This window comes from Rana temporaria, chromosome 7 (assembly GCF_905171775.1).
Source record: "Rana temporaria chromosome 7, aRanTem1.1, whole genome shotgun sequence".
Taxonomy (NCBI): domain Eukaryota; kingdom Metazoa; phylum Chordata; class Amphibia; order Anura; family Ranidae; genus Rana; species Rana temporaria.
Window position 1 is genome coordinate 112,824,516 of NC_053495.1, and position 12,186 is coordinate 112,836,701.

Here is a 12,186-nt window from a genome sequence, read left to right on the forward strand (position 1 = left end):
TATATATATATATATATAAAAAGGGGGGTAGCCATACGGGGCCCTGGGGACCTTCGGGCCTTTTAATAAATAGAAAAAATAAACCTCTGGGCCCTTTAATAATAATTTTTTTTTTTTTATAAAAAATACATAAAAAAAGGGAGGTTGCCATCCGGGGCCCTGGGGACCTCTGGGCCCCTGGGAACCTCTGGGCCTTTTAATAAAAAATAAACAAAAATAAAAAAATAAACATTTATAAAAAAATAAAAAAAAAGGGGGGGTTGCCACATGGGGCCCTGGGGACCTCTGAGCCCTTTAATAAAAATATATATATATATATATATATATATATATATATATATATATATATATATAAAATGACATTTTTTTTATAAAAAAATAAAAAAGGTGGGTTGCCATCCGGGGGCCCTGGAGACCCCTGGGCCCTTTAATAATAATAATAAAAATATATATATATATATATATATTATATATATATATAAAAATAAAAAATATATAAAAAAAACATTTTTTTACAAAAAATAAATAAAAAAAAGGAGACCCCTGGGCCCTTTAATAATAATAATAAATAATAATAATAAATAAATATATATATATATATATATATATATATATATATATATATATATATATATATATTATATATATAAAAATAAAAAATATATAATTTTTTTTTTTTTTTACAAAAAATAAATAAAAAAAAGGGGGGTTGCCGTCCGGGGCCCTGGGGACCTCCGGACCCCTAAAACATTTTTTTTTTAAAGGGGGCCCCCTATTGGGTGGGGCCCCTGGGCTTGAGCCCAGTCAAGCCCAATGGTAAGTCCGGCCCTGAGCGCTGCGTTTTGTTGATTTTATAAAATCCAGCAGGAACTAGAGAGTATAAAAAAGAAGAGAGGAGCCTCTAAGTGTAGCAATATGTTTACACTAAATGAAGGTACAACATTTAGAAACTCACATTGTTGATGATTAAAAGAGGCACATCTAAGTTTTCATAGACCATCCCCCGCACCGTCAGCTCTCACCGCTGTCAGTCTGCAATCGTGACCGGGAAGACTACCCTGCAGTAGAGCGATCTGAAAGCGTGGCTTAAACCGCTCGTGGAGTGCAGCGTGGAAGGGATGCCGTTGATGGCGGTGAGGAGGACCGTCTATGTGGACAGCTTTACCACGGATGCCTCCATACTTAGATGTGCCTCTTTTAATCATCAACCATGTGATTTGATAAATGTTGTACCTTCATTAAATGTAACTATATTGCTACACTTAGAGGCGCCGCTCTTCTCTTTTATACTTGTGATTTGACGCTACTCTTATATCAAGACATTGCTTGTATATCAAGTCAATATTTATTAAAAAATGTTGCTTGTCTTGCAAAACGCTCTCAAACCAAGGTTTTACTGTATATACACAAACAAACAATATAAATGAATAAATTCAGGGTTGTGACAAATTGTGAAAAATACAAAGTGACTTGTGCTCATACAAAGAAAAACGGCTGAGCTTAATACATCTTTGCATCACTTCACGTCAAAAGACGCACAGGGCAAATCACACAGGAGCCGCTGCTGTGTGAATCTTACAAGGTGAGGCTTTGCATATACTGGCCCAGATTCAAGAAGCAATTGAGTCTGCGTAACCATAGTTACGCAGCGCAGTTGCTTACTTGCGCCGGCGTAACGACTTCTCCTGATTCAGAGAGCTTGTTACGCCGACTGCAGCCTAAGATATGCGTGGCATAAGGCTCTTATGCCCTCATATCTTAGGCTGCATTCTTACGCAGGCCGCTAGGTGGCGTTCCCGTTGTGGTCAGCGTATAGTATGCAAATTGCATACTAACGCCGATTCACAACGTTACGCGAGCCCTGCGTACGCAGTTTACGTTGTTTGCATACGTCGGGTTTCGCGTAAGGCTGCACATGCTAAAAGCAGGGGCAGCCAATGCTAAGGATACCCGTCGTTCCCGCGTCGCGAAATTTGAAATTTACGTAGTTTGCGTAAGTGAATCGTGAATGGCGCTGGACGCCATTCACGTTCACTTTGAAGCAAATGACGTCCTTGCGACGTCATTTACCGCAATGCACGTCGGGAAAGTTTCCAGACGGAGCATGCGCTCGGCGCGGGAACGCGCCTAATTTAAATGATTCCCGCTCCCTACGGTAACATTTACATTAGGCGCCCTTACGCAGGGCATTTTTGAGGAGCGCCAACGCAAATTACGTGGCTACTGCTTCATGAATGAAGCGTAGCACAAATAATTTGCGTAGGCGCAGGGTAAAAAGGGTACACTGCGCCTCCGTAAGGAGCGTGCAGCTGTACCTGAATCTACCCCACTGTACGTAAAAAATTTTGCCTCTTCTTCAAATTCTTTTGTCCATTTTTTTTCTTTTTTTTTTAATGGTTCCGCTTTGAAGTCAGCACTGCAAACCTAAGTAAATTATTAACAGACATTGCACAATATATTGCCTAAAATCTAAAGGTTTATGAAATGCTTCAGGAAACGTGAGAAAAACATGGGAAAATTCTGTTTTATACTGTTGGCCTTCGCTGAATCCTTCTTTTATCCAGCAGAAGGTAAGATGTTTGCATTTTTAGTTGGTTTGCTGTGTTAGAGTGGTATAAAAATGATTCATGGAAAAGGTACTATGTATAGATAGGGACACAATCTACATGACTAGAGTGACAGCACAGTGGCCTGACAAAGGTGTCCTGCGTGGCCCTGAAACACTGTACTTTTTGCTGTGATATGATCTCTCTGAAAAAAAGCATTTGGAAGTCACTTGAAGATCCATGGTGTGCTGGTAAATATGTATGTTGGTCTGTGATGTTACCAGTTTCCAGCTGGTTGTTGCCTCAGCACCCATTTAGTTCTCCAGGATTATGTGCAATGGAATATTGATAGTCAAGTACAGTGGGATACACACATAGGGCCAGATTCAGAGAGAGATACGACGGTGTATCTCCTGATACACCGTCGTATCTCAGAGTTGCGTCGGTCGTATCTATGCGACTGATTCATAGAATCAGTTAAGCATAGATATGCCTAAGATCCGACAGGTGTAACTGTGTTACACCGTCGGATCTTAACTGCAATTTTAAAATGGCCGCTGGGGGCATTCTCGCTGATTTACGGCGAGGATATGTAAATCAGCGAGATACGCCAATTCACGAATGTACGCGGGCCCGACGCAGTCATTTTACGTTGTTTACGTAAGTCGATCGCGAATACGGATGGACGTAATTTACGTAAACGTTGAAACCAATGACGTCCTTGCAACGTCATTTAGAGCAATGCACGCTGGGAAAATTTCTGGACGGCGCATGCGCTATTCGATCGGCGCGGGGACTCGCCTGATTTGAATAGTACACTCCCCCTAGCCGCAGAATTTGAATTCTGCCGGGGGAATTATGATCCGCCGCCGCAAGTTTTGAGGTAAGTGTTTTGTGAATTACCCACTTGCCTCAAAAACTTGCGCCGGCGGATCTTAAATCACATAGGTTACGCGGATCTAAAGTTTGCGGAGCTCAGACCTTCTCCCCGCTCCCTCCTGGTTGTAATTGACAGCAGCAGGAGCCAATGGCGTACAGGTACGTTCCCTTTAAGATCCCAGCCGTGGGTCACGAGTGCCCCGCCGGTCCGAAGCTCTATGACCGCGCCTGCGGGACCCGCGGACCCGATCGCTGCCGGTGTCCCACGATCAAGTCACAGAGCTGAAGAACGGGGAGAGGTAAGTGCAGTGCTTTAAGTGTGCCAAAAGAGGTGCCGGTACTCTATTAGGCGCCGGGGCTTCCCCCCCCCCCCAATACTGAACATGAAAATACCCTTAGAAAGTACCCTGAAAAAGAGCTACTGTAGAAAGAGTGACATACGTGAGTGTGTGTCAGTGCACACACACTGAGCAGTGACCTGTCTACACTGACTAGTGACCTGGCTACAATGACCAGTGACCTGGCTACACAATCACTGACCCTGACCTACATACACAATCACTGACCCTGACCTACATACATAATCACTGACCTACATACACAATCACTGACCCTGACCTACATACACAATCACTGACCCTGACCTACATACACAATCACTGACCCTGACCTACATACATAATCACTGACCTACATACACAATCACTGACACTGACCTACATACACAATCACTGACCCTGACCTACATACACAATCACTGACCCTGACCTACATACACAATCACTGACCCTGACCTACATACATAATCACTGACCTACATACACAATCACTGACACTGACCTACATACACAATCACTGACCCTGACCTACATACACAATCATTGACCCTGACCTACATACACAATCGCTGACCCTGACCTACATACACAATCGCTGACCCTGACCTACATACACAATCACTGACCCTGACCTACATTGTAGACTCATTCATCTCATTAGTTTCTTCATATTACATTGATCCTGGAACAAATGAAAACATTTAAGTGTCATTCTGCACACTCTAACACACTGGCTCAGCTTTATATAATATTTGATGGATAGCACACTGGCACAGCTTTAATTTAGGATGCACACTGGCACAGCTTTAAATATAAGAATAGCAGCCCACTGGCACAGCTTTATATACCATTAGTATGGATCACACACTGGCAGTGTGTGATCCATACTAATGGTATTTAAAGCTGTGCCAGTGTGCATCCTAAATTAAAGCTGTGCCAGTGTGCATCCTAAATTAAAGCTGTGCCAGTGTGCTATCCATCAAATATTATATAAAGCTGAGCCAGTGTGTTAGAGTGTGCAGAATGACACTTAAATGTTTTCATTGCAGTGTCAGTGTGCACGCTAGTTACGCTATAATATGGAGTTGTACCAGCGTGTTATCAATTCTATTATTTATATTGTATAAAGCTGTGCCAGTGTGTGATCCATACTAATGGTATATAAAGCTGTGCCAGTGTGACACTGGCACAGCTTTATATACCATTTGTATGGATCACACACTGGCACAGCTTTATATACCATTAGTATGGATCACACACTGGCACAGCTTTATACAATATAAATAATAGAATTGATAACACGCTGGTACAACTCCATATTATAGCGTAACTAGCGTGCACACTGACACTGCAATGAAAACATTTAAGTGTCATTCTGCGCACTCTAACACACTGGCACAACTATAGATCAGAAATTGGGTAAAAAAAATGGTACTGCTATCTATTAGAGGCGGGATCACACAAAGCATTGCTATCTATTACAGTTACAGGTGGATAAAACACTGGAACACTGAGTGACCTACCTCAGCCCGTGGTGGTAGTGATGCACCCAGCGGAGAGGACTCGAGGAGGCTCAGAGGAAAGGAGAGCTGATGAAGCAAACTGGGATGTGGGGTGCAGCGCTGTCGCACCGAATGTGCCTGGCGCGGGCGACTGTGACCCTGGAGCCGAGGAGGAGAGCCGCATCATGGCGCGCCGGGCGGCAGTGTAAATTTGTAATTCCCGCCTTCTGAGCTTACCCCGCCTATGATGGACGTCACGCGTCCCGCGGTCCCGGATTGGACAGTGGCTGGCAGTGACGTCCATCCATCATAGGCGGGACCTGCTGTGTCTCTTCCGACAAATTGCTCAGCGGCGCTCGGACACTCGGGCCATTCCAGCCTTCTTAGCCCGTGCCTAACGACGCGCCTGGTTCCGGTACGGGAAACCCACGTACTGGGCGCACGGAGAGGTGCTGGTACTCTCCAGGGCCATTTTTGGAAGTGGCGGTACTGAGTACCGCCGCGTTCCGGCCCAGTTAAAGCAATGGGTAAGTGTAAACAAACCTTTCCCCATTCTACTAGTGGCATGTCAGTGATCGTCTGTTCCCTGTCATAGGGAATGACGATCAGTGACGTCACACTCCCAGCCACGTCCCCCTGCAGTAAGACTCACACACTAGGGCACACTTAACTCCTACAGCGCCCCCTAGAGGTTGACCCCTTCACTGCCAGTGTCATTTTCACAGTAATCAGTGCATCTTTATAGCACTGATCGCTGTAAAAATTACAATGGTCCCAAAAATGTGTCAAAAGTGTCCGATGTGTCCGCCATAATGTCGCAGTCACAATAAAAAAAACGCTGATCGCTGCCATTAGTAGTAAAAAAATATTACTAAAAATGACAGAAAACTATCCCCTATTTTGTAGACGCTATAACTTTGGCCAAAAAAATGTAGAGGAATACATATCGGCCTAAACTGAGGAAAAAAATGTATTTTTATATATTTTTGGGATATTTATTATAGCAAAAAGTAAAAAATATTGATTTTTTTTCAAAATTCACGCTCTTTTTTTGTTTATAGCACAAAAAATAAAAACCACAGAGGTGGTCAAATACCACCAAAAGAAAGATCTATTTGTGGGGAAAAAAGTATGTCAATTTTGTTTGCGAGCCACGTCGCACGATCTCGCAATTGTCAGTTAAAGCGATGCAGTGCAGAATCGCAAAAAGGGGCCTGGTCCTTGACCACCAAAATGGTTCGGGGCTTAAATGGTTAAAGCGGATTTAAACCCTCCTATCCTTTACAACCAAGGAAGCTTCTTTTGATCTACAACTGCCATGGTGATCGATTATGACACCAGCCATTTGACGGTTTGACAGGAACGTATCTGTTTTTTTCAAACTCTTAAATTGATGGCTTTAGGTAGGGTTGTCCCGATACCACTTTTTTAGGACTGAGTACAAGTACCGATACTTTTTTTATGTACTCGCCGATACCGAATACCGATACTTTTTTTTAAATGTGTCCCCAAATGCAGCCATGTCCCCCCACATATGCAGCCATGTCCCCAAACATATGCAGCCATGTCCCCAAACATATTGCCATGTCCCCCACATATTGCAGCCATGTCCCCCGTATATCCAGCCATGTCCCCCGTATAACCAGCCATGTCCCCCGTATAACAAGCCATGTCCCCCGTATAACCAGCCATGTCCCCCGTATAACCAGCCATGTCCCCTGTATAACAAGCCATGTCCCCTGTATAACAAGCCATGTCCCCTGTATAACCAGCCATGTCCCCTGTATAACCAGCCATGTCCCCTGTATAACCAGCCATGTCCCCTGTATAACAAGCCATGTCCCCTGTATAACCAGCCATGTCCCCTGTATAACCAGCCATGTCCCCTGTATAACCAGCCATGTCCCCTGTATAACAAGCCATGTCCCCTGTATAACCAGCCATGTCCCCTGTATAACCAGCCATGTCCCCTGTATAACCAGCCATGTCCCCTGTATAACAAGCCATGTCCCCTGTATAACCAGCCATGTCCCCTGTATAACAAGCCATGTCCCCTGTATAACAAGCCATGTCCCCTGTACCTACTGTGATGCCGCCGCCGCTGCCACGTTAATCACCGCGGCGCGGGGAACATTACAGTCAGCGTTCGTTTGAACAGCTGTTTTCCCCGCCGCGCATAGACACTCCCCCTTGCTCGCGATTGGACAGATCCGTCCAAGGGGGAGTGTCTATGCGCGGTGGGGAAAACAGCTATTCAAACGAAAGCTGTCTGTAATGTTCCCCGCGCCGCGGTGATTAACGTGGCAGCGGCGTTGGCGGCGGAGGCGGCGGAGGAAGTATTCTATTTAAGTATCGGCGGTAGTACGAGTACTCCCGCTAATACTCGGTATCGGTCCCGATACCGATACTGGTATCGGTATCGGGACAACCCTAGCTTTAGGCATGCTTTATGATTTACTGCTGCAAGGGGCTCTGGGCTTCAACAAAATGGCAGTCTCCAGCAAGCAGAAACAGGAGCAATGCTGGAGGCAATTTACAGCACAAACTTTTTTTGGTAGCATAATTATTTATGTGAAATGTATGTACTTTCCTAAAGAACATTGTCTTCTAGTAAGATGTTATGGGTAAAGTTCCACTTTATCCATAACAGTGAGGGAAGGAGCAGAGAGCTGGGAAAGCTGTAGTCTGAGTGTGATAGCCCATGGAACTACTTATGATTACATGAGTAAGAATAATGTGAATTGAAGTGTACCAATCCATTGTCCTGGTGATGTATTTGAGATAATCTGGAAGATGATCCCTTGGGCATAACATATCCAAAGCGTGATTTGACATATTTCTGGTAAGTACAATCCCAGGGGGAGTGGAATCACATGGTAGGGTAAAGGTGGATTCTCCATACACCTGATGATTTTCCATGAACTGTCGCCCAACCATCTTGACCGAATTTGTCTCACTGGGTGTTTTGTACTATTGTCATCTAACAGTGTACAACATTATTGGGAAGCGCCGCTTTGCCTTAAGGTCTTTTTTCAGAATGAACTTTATGGATTATAAAGTTCCACTTTAACTATGCCATTCACATAGCTGCCAACAGTCCAAATTTTTGCATATTCACGGTATTCAGACCCTTGTCCTGGTCTGTCTGTGTCCTGGGAAAAATCACGGGAAATTTGTCCCGGTAACCCGTCACCGGCCACAGCTCCCGGCTGTGAAAACATGAATCCGGGGATCTCCATTGCGGCTAGCTGGTCTCTCCCGTGTGTACAGTGGGCCTGGGCAGCTAATCGCTAATTGGCTGCACCCTTTCACCCACTATGTCTGCACCCTCTCACGTACCATGTCTGCACCCTCTCACCCACCATGTCCGTACCCTCTCACATATCATGTCGGCACCGTTTCACCCACTATGTCTGCACCCTCTCACGTGGGTTCTCCATTGCGGCTAGCTGGTCTCTCCCGTGTGTACACTGGGCCTGGGCAGCTAATCGGCTAATTGGCTGCACCCTTTCACCCACTATGTCTGCACCCTCTCACGTACCATGTCTGCACCCTCTCACATACCATGTTTGCACCCTCTCACCCACCATGTCCGTACCCTCTCACGTACCATGTCCGCACCCTCTCACCCACTATGTCTGCACCCTCTCACGTACCATGTCTGCACCCTCTCACATACCATGTTTGCACCCTCTCACCCACCATGTCCGTACCCTCTCACGTACCATGTCCGCACCCTCTCACCCACTATGTCTGCACCCTCTCACGTACCATGTCTGCACCCTCTCACATACCATGTTTGCACCCTCTTACCCACTATGTCTGCACCCTCTCACGTATCATGTCTGCACCCTCTCACATACAATGTTTGCACCCTCTCACCCACCATGTCCGTACCCTCTCACGTACCATGTCCGCACCCTCTCACGTACCATGTCCGCACCCTCTCACGTACCATATCTGCACCCTCTCACCCTTTCCTGTACCATGTCTCACCCTCTCCTGTACTATGTCCGCACCCTCTCTGATAGTCTCCTGTACAATCTCCGCACACTCTCTGACAGTCTCCTGTGCCATCGCCGCACACTCTATGACCATCTCTTTTATCAATTCCATACACTCTCACCCCATTAAGCCACACCCGATATTTAGTTTTAACCACTCTTTAACCACTTTTTTGCTTCAGCGCACATAGTACGCCACATTTTTCTCACTATTAAGCCACACCTTTGAATGACTGTCCCACCCCCAATTAAAATAAGACACCACCTGCATACAAAAAAAAGTGTCCCTATAAATTTTTCTAGAATGTTAGCAATTATGCATTTAGGGTTACAATGTTCTGTTACTGCCTAAATCTTTCACATGCTGTTCAATCTTTGCACATTCCTGTACTGCTCCCCTTTTTCCTCTTTGGGGTTTTATTTTGGTTTTGTTAGATGTAAATTAATGTTTGTTTTACACTGGGCCTCTTTTTGCGTTTCCCTGCCCCTGGGTGGGCAACTTTACACTTAGTTGTGTGTACCTTGTTATAAAACAAAAACAAAATTGATCTGCTAGTAACGCCAGGTCGCTATGTGTATTTAGAGGTAAAAGGTTTCTTTTAAAAAAGTAAACTTTGCTAACATTAAAAATGTAAATTCTAACTGGTCATATTTTATATATCCTGTTGCTGATTTTTAAAAATATTGTGATGTCACCACAGGGAACATGTGTGACCTTCCCAAGATGGAGAATGCAGTGATCGCCCCCTACTTTTACACATTCACAAAGTTTTATTTCCCAATGAAAGAAGGGAAGACTCTGTCTGTGGCTTGTTCTGCTGGACATACTTTTCAGTCTGGTATGCAAGAGGAGAAAATCACCTGTACGCCAGAAGGATGGGATCCTCCTGCAGTATGTTTCAGTAAGTTCACAGATTTGGTACATCCTTATTTTTAATTTCATGACTTTATTTGAAAATATTTTTGTTACATAGAGAAGCAAAGCATTAAAAATGAATCCAGTTTAGGTGTCTAGATACAGTACATTCTTTATTTTTATGTACAAATGACTAATTCTGCTAATGTGTAATTCTGCTGCTTCAATTTATTTATTGATTTTCAATGGTGTATACAAATTACTGTATATACTCGAGTATAAGCCGACCCGAATATAAGCCGAGGCACCTAAGGCCCCTTTCACATGGTGCGGATCAGTTATGATCCTCCCCGTGAACCCCCGCTTGCTCAGCGGGGATCGCTCCGTTGATCACAGCTGAGCCGTCGGATGACAGGGCGGTCCCCGCACACTGTGCAGGGACCGCCCTGTCTTTTCTCCGCTCTCCCCTATGGGGGGATCGGATGAACACGGACCGTCTGTCCATGTTCACCCGATCCGATCCACCAGACGGATGGATGGAAAAGTAGGTTTTTCCTCCGTCACACTTTGGCGGATCAGATGTCAGCGGGCATGTCACCGCTGACATCCGCGGCTTCATAGAGGAGCACGGATCACCCATTCAGGTCCGCCTAAAAAATTGGCAGGCGGACCTAAACGGGCCGCCCGTGTGAAAGAGCCCTAATTTTACCACAAAAAAATGGGAAAACGTATTGACTCGAGTATAAGCCTAGGGTGTCCATCTGCATGCCTCACTGTGCCTCACTTTGCCTCACTGTGTCTTTGCCTCACTGTGTCCATGCCTCACTGTGTCCATGCCTCACTGTGTCCATGCCTCACTGTGTCATGCCTCACTGTGTCCATGCCTCACTGTGCCCATGCCTCACTATGCCTGTGCCTCACTGTGTCCTTGATTAGACTTACGTTTAACATAGGAGTATATAGAAGCGGTGCCCGGCTTTGAACAATCGGTGCTCCCCGGCTGTAGGTCCCCCACAAAGCAAACTTTGCACACTTGTAGAGGAGAACTGGGGATACATGATGTGTGCCAGGGTTTGGGTCCAGGGACCTACAGCCGGTCGGTACTGGGTCCCCAAATTTACCGGAGAAAATTACCATTTAACATGGGAGTCTATGGAAGGAGTCTTTGAAAAATCGGTGGTCCCCTGGACAACAAACTTTGCACACTTGTAGTGTGTGGGGGTCCAGGGGAGCTATGGCCGGCCGGTACCGGGTCCCCAAATCTGGGAGATCAGGCACAAAAAGGTGACTCGAGTATAAGCCAAGGGGGGGCATTTTCAGGACAAAAAATGTGCTGAAAACTCGGCTTATACTTGAGTATATACAGTAACACTCTTTAACCCCTTAACGCCCGCCGCACGACTATTTACGTCCGCAGAATGGCACGGACAGGCAGAAGGACGTATATATACGTCCTTGCCTTCTAGTGGGTGGGGGGTCCGATCGGGACCCCCCCGCGCGCTGCGTGCGGCGGGCGGGTTCCCTCAGGGAGCGATCCGGGACAACGGCGCGGCTATTCGTTTATAGCCACTCCGTCGCGATCGCTCCCCGAGGCTGAAGCACGGGGAAGCCGTGTTTACATACGGCTCTCCCCGTGCTTCAGCCTTCACTGTGGCGGCGTATCGATCGAGTGATTCCTTTTATAAGGGAGACTCGATCGATGATGTCAGTCCTACAGCCACACCCCCCTACAGTTGTAAACACACACTAAGTGAACACTAACCCCTACAGCGCCCCCTGTGGTTAACTCCCAAACTGCAACTGTCATTTTCACAATAAACAATGCAATTTAAATGCATTTTTTGCTGTGAAAATGACAATGGTCCCAAAAATGTGTCAAAATTGTCCGAAGTGTCCGCCATAATGTTGCAGTCATGAAAACAATCGCTGATCGCCGCCAATAGTAGTAAAAAAAAATTATAAAAATGCAATAAAACTATCCCCTATTTTGTAAACGCTATACATTTTGCGCAAACCAATCGATAAACGCTTATTGCGATTTTTTTTACCAAAAATAGGTAG

The 12,186-nt window shown here is 45.4% G+C and overlaps 1 protein-coding gene across 1 annotated transcript in view; it reads left to right on the top strand.

Annotated features, from left to right (window-relative positions):
- The first annotated feature begins 2,451 nt into the window (after window positions 1-2,451).
- The window catches only part of LOC120945571 (coagulation factor XIII B chain-like), an 86,577-nt gene continuing 76,842 nt past the window's right edge, over window positions 2,452-12,186 (top strand). The window contains exons 1-2 of the mRNA XM_040359835.1: window positions 2,452-2,570; window positions 9,971-10,171. Coding sequence (XP_040215769.1) covers window positions 2,480-2,570; window positions 9,971-10,171 — 292 coding nt within the window. The 5' untranslated portion in view covers window positions 2,452-2,479. The remainder of the gene's footprint in view (window positions 2,571-9,970; window positions 10,172-12,186) is intronic.